The following is a 16,865-nucleotide window of genomic DNA, read 5'->3' on the forward strand; positions in this document are numbered from 1 at the left end:
TGGATTTCATACCGTACTCCTCACCTGAGATGGTACCACCCAGCACATCTAGAAGGGAATAACCTCACCCAATCAAAGGATCAGAGAATGAATCTAGTACTAGCTAGCTAACACTGTAGTGTATAAAATGTGGTGAGTAGTTGACTCAAAGAGAGAGAAAGACAATAGTTGAACAGTTTTGAACAAATTAATTTCTTCCAAAATGAAGAAGAAGCAACAGAGAAATAGAGAGAGATTGTCTTTTTTTTCACTTTCAGTTTCACTTACTTAGCTAGCAAATGCAGCTATCTAGTTTAGTCTACTGAAACACCCTGCTCAGAGGGATGCTATGTTAGCTAGCTGGCTATAACAGAGGGATGCTATGTTAACTAGCTGGCTATAACAAGGGGATGCTATGTTAGCTAGCTGGCTATAACAGAGGGATGCTATATTAGCTAGCTGGCTATAACAGAGGGATGCTATGTTAGCTAGCTGGCTATAACAGAGGGATGCTATGTTAGCTAGCTGGCTATGACTTTCCAACACAACCCTGTAATTCTTCCAAGTCAAGGTACGTTTTTGGTATTACTAATTCATTGCCGTGGGGCCCGCCGATGTAACTGCTTACTGACTGTACACTAACATTACTGCATGATTGTAGCGGGTTTACTATTAGCTATGCTGAATATGACGTTACTTTAGCTAATATGGTGACAACGATGTAGGCTGTTTGTAGTGGTTTGCCTTGGAAAGGTTTTTTCACCTGGTCACATACAGCTGATGTGTTGTACATTGGAGTCCACAAGCGTAGGGAAGAGAAGGAATACAACGTGGCTGTTATGAGAGTGAACTGTGTTTACGTGTGATCAGGGGTGTATTCATCCCACCGATTCTGTTGAAAAACGTTTCTTAAATGGAAACAAACAAAACAAAACGGGGATGAACATACCTGAATTTGTCCAATAGAAACTCTCGTTTGCAACTTTTGGACTATTGATTACACCCTAGATCAGCTAGATGCAGGCAAGAGTGTTCAAGGTGGTATTGAATGTCACTGTCTGTCACCTCAAATTTGTCTCTCGACCTGTGTGTACATACGTTGTAAACTTTCATTCGTAGGCTAGGTTGTAGCAACCTCATAATAGTATTGGGAAAATTATAGTATGATGTAGTAGCCTAAACCTATCGTTGTTACATTGAGCTGGGGGAATGGAATATGAATGTCAGTCATCCAATAAGTTGTAATAGAAATAAGGCCATGCTCAAAACAAAAGAAATCACCCTCCCTCCTCTTAGTAAACGGCACTGACCGCCACTGTGGTCATAATACCTTTGAGCGTTTCTATCCATCTGCATCTGTAGCCAAAATTCATTTTATTGCACATTTGTATAAGACTCATATCACAGTAAATGCTGTTCTGTCAAACAGGGTCTTTGTTAGTATGGTATGGTTCATTGTGGAGGTACACCTTACACCAATTGACCAAGCTCAAAATGCCCCTGACTGACACGCCTTCCTTCATATTATTCACCCACACAGCTTAAGACCTGGGTTCAAATACTATTTGAAATTATTTAAAATATTTTATATGTGCTTGATTGAGCTTGCATGGCTTAATTACCAATAGAATAGTCCCAAAAAGGAAACCCCGCCCATGTAGCACTCCAGAGAAGCTGGAAAATGTTCAAAGTATTTGAAAAGTTTTCAAATAGTATTGGATCCAGTTCCGTACATCTTAGATTTTGGCTTTGTGATGATATGCATACTTCTGACTCTTGTCTCGACCTAGAAACCCCAACAAACCACACGACAAGCGTTCCTATCAAACTACAAACGGCCCCAAAACATTCTTCCTCTGTCAGTGCACTTCAGTACCATTAGACCCCCCCCCCCCCCCCCCCCCACCCCCACCCACCCCCACCCCCAGTAAGGCTGCTATGTTAATGGAGGCATCACAAGTAGCATCCTAGTGTCTGGTCAAAAGTAGTGCACTACACAGGGAATAGGGTGCCATAGGGCTCTGGTCTAAAGTAGTGCACTACACAGGGAATAGGGTGCCATAGGGCTCTGGTCTAAAGTAGTGCACTACATAGGGAATGGGGTGCCATAGGGCTCTGGTCTAAAATAGTGCACTACACAGGGAATAGGGTGCCATAGGGCTCTGGTCTAAAGTAGTGCACTACACAGGGAATAGGGTGCCATAGGGCTCTGGTCTAAAGTAGTGCACTACATAGGGAATAGGGTGCCATAGGGCTCTGGTCTAAAATAGTGCACTACACAGGGAAAAGGGTGCCATTTGAGGCACAACATACAGCTGTTAAAGGTGATTAATAAGAGAAGCAACTTGCTGGGAGAGAAATTAATTACACGTCTAGTTTTATGATGGTCCGGAATTGATCAATATGGGGGGAAATGGGGACGGCGTTGTGCGTGGAATAAATTGTAAGTGTTGACAGAGGGAGTAGCGTGCTCTGGCTGAGCTTCAGGACAACCTGGGACAAATGCTGCCAGCTGAGAAGCACAATTTAGAGAGGACAGCTTAAACCCAGGCTTATTACTCCCACTGAACTGCTGCACACATACATACACACACACACACTGACAGCAGCACAGAGCCTCAGACCTTCAGCGAATGTGTGTGTGTGTGTGTGTGTGTGTGTGTGTGTGTGTGTGTGTGTGTGTGTGTGTGTGTGTGTGTGTGTGTGTGTGTGTGTGTGTGTGTGTGTGTGTGTGTGTGTGTGTGTGTGTGTGTGTGCGTGTGTGTAGGAGAAAACAGCAGGGAGGCAGGGGGACAGAAATGGTAAACAGGAAAAATACCCAGTCTCATTAATAATCACGGATGTTCTCTGACAATGTGTGTGTGTGTGTGTGTGTGTGTGTGTGTGTGTGTGTGTGTGTGTGTGTGTGTGTGTGTGTGTGTGTGTGTGTGTGTGTGTGTGTGTGTGTGTGTGTGTGTGTGTGTGTGTGTGTGTGTGTGTGTTTACAGGTTGGCCATTTATAATTGATACTTCCTTAGCAGACTAGAGAATGCCGTTCTGAGGGAAGGTGGAGTATCTATTGTGAAAGCTTTCAGACTGTATGTTGTTGATACTCTCCTTAGTTCACATGCTGACTTGATGCCTGTTCTAAACAGCTGTATCACAGCATGCATGCTGAGTCCGTGCTGGTGGTGTGTGTGTGTGTGTGATGAATCAATGCCCCGTAGTCTTACTTTAGCCACCAGGGATATGGCCAGTCGTTCTGTGGCCGACTTGAATGCTGCTGTGTGCTGCTTCTTGTACAGCTCCTCTGTCTTCTTCTCCACCTAGACACACACACACACACACACACACACACACACACACACACACACACACACACACACACACACACACACACACACACACACACACACACACACACACACACACACACACACACACACACACGGGAGATGAGAGTTTTTGCTGAGCTCTGTAATAATCCCCATGGTTCTACCACACTACAGATCAGATCATGGGCTTGTCTTTCTAGCAGTGCTGAGAGCAAGTCCTACCTTGTACTGGCCAGGCCCAGGGACCTCTTCATTGTTGTGGAACATGAGACTGCGTTGGGCTGTCGAGCCGAAGCCTCCCTTCCTGGTACTCTCTAGGTAAGCCTTTTTTATGCTGTCCTGGGCCAGGCCATATTCAAACATATTATAGGCACCAGGACCTGAGGTGGGAGCAGAGCATTAACACAGGTGGGGGTGGGGACTGTGTTGATGTGTGTGTGTGTGTGTAAGAGAGAGGCAGTAAATGAATACATGTGGGGGAATGACTGTTCAATTACCCAGCATCCTACCTTGATACATTAAATCTCTCCCTGTACACACACTAACACTACAATACATAAAAGCTCTACTTCACACGGACTGACGTTTCAGTCATCACTGAAACTACCTTCAGCCATCTATCTATGCCGGGCATTTATGCACTTGTCAAATGGCAGTATTTCCAGATGATGTACTGCCACCGTGTATCAGCCATAAAACATCTGCCCGGGCCGTTAAGTACATAAACACACACTGGGTCAGCAATGTGAGTAACGGGGAGTGTTTGAGAGGTGTGGGGGAGACAGAGTGTGTTGTGGATATATATATTATACACACAGACACACACACACACACACACACCTGGAGTGGACTGTTTCCGGCTGTCAGGGAGGAACCGAACAGCAGTCAGACCAAAGGGATTTCTCTGCATTCCAGTGGTCTTCTTGAGGATCTCCAGAGCACAGCGCGGGTCATTGTACATACCTACAGGAGGAGCCAGTTCCTTCACAGGCCTGAACCGCTGAGAGGGAGGGACAGACAGACAGACAGACAGACATGTCATCCACTCACAATGCTGCTATCCTGGGTATCGGTATGTTTCAGCTCTTCATGTTTGGCATGAAAATGAGTGGCAAGGAGTGGCATGATGGCACAAACAGACGGGTGCCCTGTCTACAATGCTCCATGCATTATCTGCTATCTACTGTAGCTACACGCCTGACTACAGATCATTATCTGCTATCTACCGTAGCTACAGGGGGAGGGAGGTAAGGGGGAGGGAGGGTTCAGTCAGGACGCAAGCAAGGCTGAATATGCCAGATTGTATAAAGTGCTACATTAACTCATGTGGGGAAACTGAGGCTGAGGTCTACAGTACCAATATAGGGCTCCTGAGGTGAGGTGAGGTGAGGAGAGGAGAGGAGAGGAGAGGAGAGGAGAGGAGAGGAGAGGAGAGGAGAGGAGAGGAGAGGAGAGGAGAGGAGAGGAGAGGAGAGGAGAGGAGAGGAGAGGAGAGGAGAGGAGAGGAGAGGAGAGGAGAGGAGAGGAGAGGAGAGGAGAAGAGAGGAGAGATGAGAGGAGAGCAGAGGAGATGAGAGCCGAGGAGAGGAGATGAGAGGAGAGCAGAGGAGAGCAGAGGAGAGGAGAGATGAGAGGGTGGGCTCCAGCTGCTCCACTCATTCCCCTTCCTTCTTCTGGATAAGAGTGTCAGATGGCGTGGGTGGCGCAGAGCCGGAGAGACGAGGATCACAGAGGCAGAGCGTCCTAGCTGAGAGACCTAGAGAGACGACTTCACAGGGCAGAGCGGTATGCTGACGCAGTGTGGGGCCAGAGAAACCAGGTCAGAGCCGCTAACTCCCGCTAACTAATCTGCACTAGCTCCAATTAATTCTCACTAACTCCCGTTAACTCACACTAACTCGCCTAACTCCCCCTTACACCTGCTCTGTAGAGTCCAGAAAGAAGACTGTCTGTCAACTCCAACCTGTCTGTCTCTCATCAGAAACTATAGAGGTGTTTTATATGCAGATGTCGCTGATTTGTACCCCAGTGGAATGTGTATTGGGGGGATGTGTGTGTGTGTGTGTGTGTGTGTGTGTGTGTGTGTGTGTGTGTGTGTGTGTGTGTGTGTGTGTGTGTGTGTGTGTGTTGTGTGTGTGTGTGTGTGTGTGTGTGTGTGTGTGTGTGTGTGTGTGTGTGTGTGTGTGTGTGTGTGTGGAGGCTGAGAGAGTGTTAATTAAGACATCTGTCAGGAGTTTCTTTGAGTCTAGCTATCCACATGACGCAAAAAGAGTTCTGCTGAAATGCTGTAGCAATCTGAGCTCCTCCTAATCCAGGAATTAATCTGAGGTCTAAATCCCAAATGGCACCCTATTCCCTATATAATGCACTACTTTAGACCAGACCCTGGTCAAAATAAGTATATTTATATTTAAATGTTTAACAGGGAAGAAATATTGAGACCTAGGTTTCTTTTCCAAATGTGCCCTGCACTATACAACATAAATACACACATTATACACATATTATACAGTATATACAGTACCAGTCAAAAGTTTGGACACACCTACTCATTCAAGGAGTTTTCCTTATTTTTACTATTTTTTTAAATATATATTGTAGAATAATAGTGAAGACATCAAAACGGGCGGCAGGTAGTCTAGTGGTTAGAGCATTGGACTTGTAACCGAAAGGTTGCAGGATCAAATCCCCGAGGTGACAAGGTAAAAATCTGTCGTTCTGCTCCTGCTCCACTGTTCCTAGGCCGTCATTGAAAATAAGAATTTGTTCTTAACTGACGTGACTAGTTATATAAATAAATAAAATAAAACTATGAAATAACACATATGGGATCATGTAGTAACCAAAAAAGTGTTAAACAAATCAAAATATATTTGAGATTCTTCAATGACAGCTTTGCATTCTCTCAAACAGCTTCATGAGTTAGTCATGAATCTAAAATATATTTTGATTGGTTTAACACGTTTTTGGTTCCTACATGATTCCATATGTGTTATTTCATAGTTTTGATGTCTTCACTATTATTCTACAATGTAGAAAATAGTCAAAATAAAGAAAAACCCTTGAATGAGTAGGTAGGTACACACTTTTGACTGGTACTAATTCTCATATATATTAAAATACAAAAACACAGTGATGGGAAGCACAAATACAACATCACAAATCCCCCAGAAAAACAGACACATTCATCCACAAATAATTCCCCAATCAATACTTTAAACTGCCCCGAACGACACCAGAACAACCAATACTTTAAACTGCCCCGAACGACACCAGAACAACCAATACTTTAAACTGCCCCGAACGACACCAGAACAACCAATACTTTAAACTGCCCCAAACAGCACCAGAACAATCAATACTTTAAACTGCCCCGAACGACACCAGAACAACCAATACTTTAAACTGCCCCGAACGACACCAGAACATCAGGATGAAAAGGATTTAGAATTTTGTTCCAGCAATACGGTGCTTTAAAACTAAATTTACCTAGAATGGTGAAGAACAAAAGAAACTCAAGCATCCAAAGGTTTATGATTAGTAGCAGCTGCCCTTTGATAAATAATATCACCATAATCAAGAACAGATAAAAAAAGATTGACTGAATAATCTACTTCCAGACATGATCTGTTTCTGGAGAAAAAAACGACTTTGAATCTTAGCTTCTGTAATAGTGCCTGTGTGTAGCTGGTGTAGAGGAGTCAGGCGCAGGACAGCAGATATGAGTAATAAATGTACTTTACTCAAATATTCACAAATACAACACAATAAATTGAGCCCACAATAACGGACCGTATTACAAACAATCAATCACTCACAAAGAACCATGGGAGAACACAGGGTTAAATAATGAACAAGTAATTGGGGTATAGAAACCAGGTGTGTAAGACAAGGACAAAACAAATGGAAAATGAAGAGTGGATCGGCGATGGCTAGAAGGCCGGTGACGTCGATCGCCGAACGCCGCCCGAACAAGGAGAGGGACAGACAAGGAGAGGGACAGACAAGGAGAGGGACAGACAAGGAGAGGGACAGACAAGGAGAGGGACAGACAAGGAGAAGGACAGACAAGGAGAAGGACAGACAAGGAGAGGGACAGACAAGGAGAGGGACAGACAAGGAGAGGGACAGACAAGGAGAGGGACAGACAAGGAGAAGGACAGACAAGGAGAGGGACAGACAAGGAGAGGGACAGACAAGGAGAGGGACAGACAAGGAGAGGGACAGACAAGGAGAAGGACAGACAAGGAAAGGGACAGACAAGGAGAGGGACAGACAAGGAGAGGGACAGACAAGGAGAGGGACAGACAAGGAGAGGGACAGACAAGGAGAAGGACAGACAAGGAGAGGGACAGACAAGGAGAGGGACAGACAAGGAGAGGGACAGACAAGGAGAGGGACAGACAAGGAGAGGGACAGACAAGGAGAGGGACAGACAAGGAGAGGGACAGACTTCGGCGGAAGTCGTGACAGCTTCTTAACCAGCTCATCTATATGTTTTTAAATGTCAAATCCATATCAATCCAAATGCCTAGGTATTTATATGCGGGAACACGTTCGATTGGAGAACCATCTAATGAGTTAACATGTAGTTCATCTGAAACATTCTTACGAGAGTTTAAAAACAACATGCATTTCGTTTTGCCCCTATTAAAGCACAAGTTTCAAATCAGCAAGGGAATCATGCATAGCTATACAATCTCACAGATCAACAGTCGGGGCAATAGCATACATAACACTATCATCCTTATATAGATGAAGTTTACAATTTGTGAAGAGAACTTGGCCCAGATTCACAAAAACACTTATAATGCAAAAACTGAAGAAGCTTCTTAAGAAAAAACAAGTTCATAAGATTCCTCAACAATATTTTAAGATTTAATGATTTTCTTAAGCACTTCTCAAATATCTTCTTACAAATTTCTTAACTGTTTTCTTAAGATGTTTGTTGCTAGGCAACCGATTTAGCTAGCAATGGCAACCATGTTAGCATATTTCAGAATCTTAGCTAGACAAAGAAGCCTTGAAATGGGGCGATAATGATTAAGATCTCTACTATCCCCGTCCTTATGAAGTGGCAGCACAAGAGCTGATTTACATACTTTAGGAATATTTCCTGATAACAATGATAAATAACTAATGTGGGTTATTGAGCCAACAATGATGGGCTCTGCACACTTAAGAAGACCAGGATCCAATTCTTGTTGTTTATTGCTAGCAAAGCATCCAGGACTTATTTTTCTGTAAATAACCTAAAAGAAAAGCTTTGACTATCATTTCTCTGATCATTCAGAAAGTTTCCCCCTATAAGCATCCAGCCCAGTATCATTGTGAATAAGCTTAGAAGTTATTGCAAAGAGAGAGCCCGCTGAAATAAAATTATGATTAAATGCATTAATAATGGCATTTTTTCCCATAATGAGGCCAGTGTCTGAATTAATTTGTTGTGGCAGAGAGGAGGAAGTAGAACCCTTCAGGGATTTGACAGTTATCCAGTATTTAGCAGGGTTCCCATTACAATGAGAAAGAGAGGTTACATAATAATCAGATTTAGCCTTTCTGATTTGTCTTACACAGTGATTCCTCAGTTGCTTAAAAGCTTGCCAGTCCGGGCCTAAGCCCTGTGTTCCTGGCCTTGACACAAGCGTGATCTCTTTTAATGAGTGACTTCTGATAATTCCAGAGTGTACCAGGCATTCCATCTACCTTTACACCTTAATTCTTTGAAGGGAGCATGATTATCCACAATAGTCTGAAAGCTAAATCAGGTCCTGTGAAATACAGTCAAGGTCACTAAAATAAAGATCATGTTAAAAATACATTTTTGCTGAACTTTTTAAAGTTCCTCTTCGTGACGACACGAGGTTTAGAAATGGTGTATTCTCACATTTCTAACACAAACAACTGGGCAATGGTCACTAATATCCTGGGCAAAGACACCAGTAGAAACATATTTAAGTTAAGATAAGATCAATCAGAGCTGACCTGGAAGGATATTTAGGGTTGGGCCGTGAAGGCGTAGTCATCAGCTGGGTTAGGTTTAGATCATGACACATTTATTTTGATTGTCTGAAGCCTGCATTTCCCAATCATAATTTAATATCTTCTGATTTAGTAAAAGAAGACACCAAACTAATTAACTCCTCGAGTGCACAAAGGTTAGCTGAGGGAGGAAGATAAGACCCTTATAACAGTTATGGATACATTTCCCTCAAACAAAAGGCTTAAAAATGTCAGTAAAGAGACAGATAAATAACTTCCAATAAGAATGGCCACTCCAACACCTCTACCCTGCCTGTCAGCTCTGAACACATCACAACCCTCAATATTAATACCAGAATGTCCCCAGAGATCTAAGTATCAGCCAATACCAGAATGTCCCCAGAGATCTAAGTATCAGCCAATACCAGAATGTCCCCAGAGATCTAAGTATCAGCCAATACCAGAATGTCCCCAGAGATCTAAGTATCAGCCAATACCAGAATGTCCCCAGAGATCTAAGTATCAGCCAATACCAGAATGTCCCCAGAGATCTAAGTATCAGCCAATACCAGAATGTCCCCAGAGATCTAAGTATCAGCCAATACCAGAATGTCCCCAGAGATCTACGTATCAGCCAATACCAGAATGTCACCAGAGATCTAAGTATCAGCCAATACCAGAATGTCCCCAGAGATCTAAGTATCAGCCAATACCAGAATGTCCCCAGAGATCTAAGTATCAGCCAATACCAGAATGTCCCCAGAGATCTAAGTATCAGCTAATACCAGAATGTCCCCAGAGATCTAAGTATCAGCCAATACCAGAATGTCCCCAGAGATTTAAGTATCAGCCAATACCAGAATGTCCCCAGAGATCTACGTATCAGCCAATACCAGAATGTCACCAGAGATCTAAGTATCAGCAAATACCAGAATGTCCCCAGAGATCTAAGTATCAGCCAATACCAGAATGTCCCCAGAGATCTAAGTATCAGCCAATACAGAATGTCCCCAGAGATCTAAGTATCAGCCAATACCAGAATGTCCCCAGAGATCTAAGTATCAGCCAATACCAGAATGTCCCCAGAGATCTAAGTATCAGCCAATACCAGAATGTCCGGACACATCTGTATTGCCATAATCTTGATGTAATCCAGTTTAGGATCTAAGCTCCTAATGTTCAGATGCATCAACCCAAGTCCTTTTACAAATATTTTATTCACATGGAAACTCCAACCCAAACAAGCTATGTTGAATAGGTGGTTTCAGGCCCTGTCTGATGGCTGATATTGATATAGTTGGTATGGCTATAAGATTGCCTAGGACTGCACCATTTGGTCTATCCCTAGTAGTAATAGAAGAGAGAGTAGAAGATTAGGCACCATTCGGCCTGAGACCTCAGCCTATTTCAATATGAGGACCTCTCAGAGTAACCAATGATGGAATGTTATAAACTGACTTACATGGGGTTTGGTTGGCATCGTGCAACAGCCAAAGTTCTCTACGTGATTTGAAAAATGAGGGGCTGTTCAAGTTTATGGAATTCACATTTCAACTAATAGTACTGGGTGAGCAGAACACAGTGGGCATCTCTTTTGAGCTAACAATAGCAGATCTAAGAGTGGAGTTCAAATTGATTGGTACAAGATTACAACTGACAACACCCCTGGCAGTACAGACACCAGTACGACGATAACACTTAGAGAGGATGGGAGGTATTACCTGAGCGGGTTTGGACTGCCTCTGAGTCAATATCTTAACGCAGCCGAGAAATGTGAAGAGAGGGTCCAGACTCCTAGATGGTTTGTGTCCATCATCTTTGTAGAGCATCTTTTGTTTCCAAAAAGTGTCGAAATTGTTAATAACAGTTGTGCCAACAGAGTGGCGGTAGTCTTTAAGCCAGATATGAAGAGCTAAGATTCCCGCTGAACATTTCACAGCCACCACCCAGCGACGGCACGGGGCCAGAGATAATCGGCTGCTTTTTCTGAGCCTTTCAGGGTGTTGATCAGCTCAATAAAATCCTGTTTCATTTTCTCTGATTTACCCTTTTGATATCATTTAATCCCACATGCACTACGCAGCAGCAGCCCTTGGCTGGACACACGGAATAAACCCTGTGATATCCTTCACCATAGCCTCCGGGGTAGCACAGGGTTTTTGCTCCAGAAACCGAGATGTGCCTCACCATGGAACTACCAATGAGGAAGGTGAATGGCCTTTTCTGTGCCTCCTGGAGGATCGACGGGAGATGGGGGACGGAGGAAGTGCACTATATATTTAGGATGTAGATTGAACCTGAATGAAAATGAAATAGTCAATTGTACTGTATACTGATAGCTGAGTTGAACTCCAACGGATCCTAAGATAGTACACTAATATAACCTTCCATCTGTCCCTAAAACAGAGAGGACTCTGGTCAAAAGGGCTTACAATGGTGTCTTGTCTGAGGGTCCATCACATGGTGTGTCTGACAGACTGCTTCACACCACAGGAAGCCAAAGTGGCAACCATGGCTGAGTCGGTGCCCATTCTCCACCCTTCTCTCAAAGTATACACTTACACACGCTCTCGCATGGGATCCCTAGTCAAAAGTAGTGCACCCTATTCCCTATGTAGTGCACTACTTTTGACCAGGGCCCTCCCTAGGTTGCCATATTGGACGCACATTAGTTTAGTTACGGTCACGATTCAGGATGGTCTGTTGTGTTTCAGGATGGTATGTTGTGATTCAGGATGGTCTGTTGCGATTAAGGATGGTCTGTTGCGATTCAGGATGGTCTGTTGCGATTCAGGGTGGTCTGTTGTGATTCAGGGTGGTCTATTGTGATTCAGGATGGTCTATTGTGTTCAGGATGGTCTGTTGTGATTCAGGATGGTCTGTTGTGTTTCTGGATGGGCTGTTGTGTTTCAGGATGGTCTGTTGTGATTCAGGATGGTCTGTTGTGATTCAGGATGGTGTGTTGTGATTCAGGATGGTCTGTTGTGATTTAGGATGGTCTGTTGTGATTCAGGATGGTCTGTTGTGATTCAGGATGGTCTTTTGTGATTCAGGATGGTGTGCTGTTTTTCAGGATGGTGTGCTGTTTTTCAGGATGGTGTGTTGTGATTCAGGATGGTGTATTGTGATTCAGGATGGTGTGCTGTTTTTCAGGATGGTGTGTTGTGATTCAGGATGGTGTGTTGTGATTCAGGATGGTGTGTTGTGATTCAGGATGGTGTGCTGTTTTTCAGGATGGTGTGTTGTGATTCAGGATGGTGTGTTGTGATTCAGGATGGTGTGCTGTTTTTCAGGATGGTGTATTGTGATTCAGGATGGTGTGTTGTGATTCAGGATGGTGTGCTGTTTTTCAGGATGGTGTGTTGTGATTCAGGATGGTGTGCTGTTTTTCAGGATGGTGTGTTGTGATTCAGGATGGTGTGTTGTGATTCAGGATGGTATGTTGTATTTACTGTACCTGCGCCTGAGAGAGGAAAGGAGGGCTGAAGACAGGTAGATTGCCGTACGGGCTGCTCGGCTTCTCAAACTGACTCCTGATATGGTACTGGCCTGGACCTGGCACTCCCTACAGACAGACAGAGAGAGAGACACAGAGACAGAGACAGAGAGAGAGACAGAGACAGAGACAGAGAGAGAGACAGAGAGAGAGAGAGAGATACAGACAGAGAGAGAAAGAGAGAGACACAGAGAGATAGACAGACAGAGAGATAGATATATATAATATGACATTTGTAATGTCTTTATTGTTTTGAAACTTCTGTATGTGTAATGTTTACTGTTAATTTTTATTGTTTATTTCACTTTTGTATATTATCTACCTCACCTGCTTTGGCAATGTTAACACATGTTTCCCATGCCAATAAAGCTCCTTGAATTGAATTGTATTTAATTGAGAGAGAGAGAGAGAGAGAGAGAGAGAGAGAGAGACAGAGAGAGACAGACAGAGAGATAGAGAGAGAGAGCGAGAGAGAGAGAGAGAAAGAGAGAGAGATAAACTCCCATATCTATTGGGTGAAATACCACAGTGTGCCATCACAGCTGCAAGATTTGTGACCTGTTGCCACAAGGGCAACCAGTGAAGAACAAACACTATTGTAAATACAACCCATATTTATGTTTATTTTCCCTTTTGTACTTTAACCATCGTTACAACACTGTATATATACATCATCTGACATTTGTAATGTCTTTATTCTTTTGGAACTTCTGTGAGTGTAATGTTTACTGTTCATTTTTTATTGTTTATTTCACTTTTGTATATTATCTACTCCACTTGCTTTGGCAATGTTAACACATGTTTCCCATGCCAATAAAGCCCCTTGAATTGAATTGAGTTATTGGTTTATCCCAAGAGGGAGAGAGGAAGATAGAGTAGCTTGGTGATTTTGGATGCCATCTGAGCCCTTCCAGCTGAGGACTGCAGAGGTGAGGACTGCAGAGGTGAGGACTACAGGGGTGGGGACTACAGAGGTGAGGACTACAGGGGTGGGGACTGCAGAGGTGAGGACTACAGAGGTGAGGACTGCAGAGGTGAGGACTGCAGAGGTGAGGACTGCAGAGGTGAGGACTGCAGAGGTGAGGACTACAGAGGTGAGGACTGCAGAGGTGGGGACTGCAGAGGTGAGGACTGCAGAGGTGAGGACTACAGAGGTGAGGACTGCAGAGGTGAGGACTGCAGAGGTGAGGACTGCAGAGGTGAGGACTACAGAGGTGAGGACTGCAGAGGTGAGAAAAGTAATAGTACTGGGTGAGCATTAGAGTCAATTATGACGATGAACATTCCGAGCGGGCGGAGATGGAGACTGAGTGAGGGATGTCAGAAGAAGAATAACCTACCTCTGATTAGACATTAGTAGCGCTGCATCCCAAATGGTAGGGTATTCCCTTTTTACTACTATTGACCAGGGCCTGGTGCACTATCTAGAGAATAAGATGCCATTTGGGATGCAAGCCTGGGTTACAGTGAGGGGAGTGGAGTGGGCCATTAGAATGAAGTCCTCCCCATAGTGGCCCTTTCACCCTCCCCAGGAGCCATGTCCCACATGTCCTCCAAACTGCTGCATGATGTAGAGACCATTAGAGTCCCACATGTCCTCTACACTGCTACATGATGTAGAGACCATTAGAGTCCCACATGTCCTCCACACTGCTACATGATGTAGAGACCATTAGAGTCCCACATGTCCTCCAAACTGCTACATGATGTAGAGACCATTAGAGTCCCACATGTCCTCCACACTGCTACATGATGTAGAGACCATTAGAGTCCCACATGTCCTCCAAACTGCTACATTATGTAGAGACCATTAGAGTCCCACATGTCCTCCACACTGCTACATGATGTAGAGACCATTAGAGTCCCACATGTCCTCTACACTGCTACATGATGTAGAGACCAATAGAGTCCCACATGTCCTCCACACTGCTACATGATGTAGAGACAATTAGAGTCCCACATGTCCTCCACACTGCTACATGATGTAGAGACCATTAGAGTCCCACATGTCCTCCACACTGCTGCATGATGTAGAGACCATTAGAGTCCCACATGTCCTCTACACTGCTACATGATGTAGAGACCATTAGAGTCCCACATGTCCTCCACACTGCTACATGATGTAGAGACAATTAGAGTCCCACATGTCCTCCACACTGCTACATGATGTAGAGACCATTAGAGTCCCACATGTCCTCCACACTGCTGCATGATGTAGAGACCATTAGAGTCCCACATGTCCTCCACACCGCTACATGATGTAGAGACCATTAGAGTCCCACATGTCCTCTACACTGCTACATGATGTAGAGACCATTAGAGTCCCACATGTCCTCCACACTGCTACATGATGTAGAGACCATTAGAGTCCCACATGTCCTCCAAACTGCTACATGATGTAGAGACCATTAGAGTCCCACATGTCCTCCACAAAGCTACATGATGTAGAGACCATTAGAGTCCCACATGTCCTCTACACTGCTACATGATGTAGAGACCATTAGAGTCCCGCATGTCCTCCACACTGCTACATGATGTAGAGACAATTAGAGTCCCACATGTCCTCCACACTGCTACATGATGTAGAGACCATTAGAGTCCCACATGTCCTCCACACTGCTGCATGATGTAGAGACCATTAGAGTCCCACATGTCCTCTACACTGCTACATGATGTAGAGACAATTAGAGTCCCACATGTCCTCCACACTGCTACATGATGTAGAGACCATTAGAGTCCCACATGTCCTCCACACTGCTGCATGATGTAGAGACCATTAGAGTCCCACATGTCCTCTACACTGCTACATGATGTAGAGACCATTAGAGTCCCACATGTCCTCCACACTGCTACATGATGTAGAGACAATTAGAGTCCCACATGTCCTCCACACTGCTACATGATGTAGAGACCATTAGAGTCCCACATGTCCTCCACACTGCTGCATGATGTAGAGACCATTAGAGTCCCACATGTCCTCCACACCGCTACATGATGTAGAGACCATTAGAGTCCCACATGTCCTCTACACTGCTACATGATGTAGAGACCATTAGAGTCCCACATGTCCTCCACACTGCTACATGATGTAGAGACCATTAGAGTCCCACATGTCCTCCAAACTGCTACATGATGTAGAGACCATTAGAGTCCCACATGTCCTCCACACTGCTACATGATGTAGAGACCATTAGAGTCCCACATGTCCTCCACACTGCTACATGATGTAGAGACCATTAGAGTCCCACATGTCCTCTACACTGCTACATGATGTAGAGACCATTAGAGTCCCGCATGTCCTCCACACTGCTACATGATGTAGAGACAATTAGAGTCCCACATGTCCTCCACACTGCTACATGATGTAGAGACCATTAGAGTCCCACATGTCCTCCACACTGCTGCATGATGTAGAGACCATTAGAGTCCCACATGTCCTCTACACTGCTACATGATGTAGAGACCATTAGAGTCCCACATGTCCTCTACACTGCTGCATGATGTAGAGACCATTAGAGTCCCACATGTCCTCCACACTGCTACATGATGTAGAGACCATTAGAGTCCCACATGTCCTCCACACTGCTACATGATGTAGAGACCATTAGAGTCCCACATGTCCTCTACACTGCTACATGATGTAGAGACCATTAGAGTCCCACATGTCCTCCACACTGCTACATGATGTAGAGACCATTAGAGTCCCACATGTCCTCTACACTGCTACATGATGTAGAGACCATTACAGTCCCACATGTCCTCCACACTGCTGCATGATGTAGAGACCATTAGAGTCCCACATGTCCTCCACACCGCTACATGATGTAGAGACCATTAGAGTCCCACATGTCCTCTACACTGCTACATGATGTGGAGACCATTAGAGTCCCACATGTCCTCCACACTGCTACATGATGTAGAGACCATTAGAGTCCCACATGTCCTCTACACTGCTACATGATGTAGAGAGCATTAGAGTCCCACATGTCCTCCACACTGCTACATGATGTAGAGACCATTAGAGTCCCACATGTCCTCTACACTGCTACATGATGTAGAGACCATTAGAGTCCCACATGTCCTCCACACTGCTA

At 44.4% G+C, this 16,865-nt stretch overlaps 1 protein-coding gene across 1 annotated transcript in view; it reads right to left on the reverse strand.

Moving 5' to 3' along the window:
• The window catches only part of stpg2 (sperm-tail PG-rich repeat containing 2), an 82,646-nt gene that overhangs the window by 51,655 nt on the left and 14,126 nt on the right, over positions 1 to 16,865 (reverse strand). The window contains exons 7-10 of the mRNA XM_031817178.1: positions 12,733 to 12,840; positions 4,134 to 4,293; positions 3,516 to 3,673; positions 3,192 to 3,284 (exon numbers count right to left, since the gene is read on the reverse strand). Of these exons, the coding sequence (XP_031673038.1) occupies positions 3,192 to 3,284; positions 3,516 to 3,673; positions 4,134 to 4,293; positions 12,733 to 12,840 (519 nt within the window). The remainder of the gene's footprint in view (positions 1 to 3,191; positions 3,285 to 3,515; positions 3,674 to 4,133; positions 4,294 to 12,732; positions 12,841 to 16,865) is intronic.

Source organism: Oncorhynchus kisutch, linkage group LG3 (genome assembly GCF_002021735.2).
Source record: "Oncorhynchus kisutch isolate 150728-3 linkage group LG3, Okis_V2, whole genome shotgun sequence".
Lineage (NCBI taxonomy): Eukaryota > Metazoa > Chordata > Actinopteri > Salmoniformes > Salmonidae > Oncorhynchus > Oncorhynchus kisutch.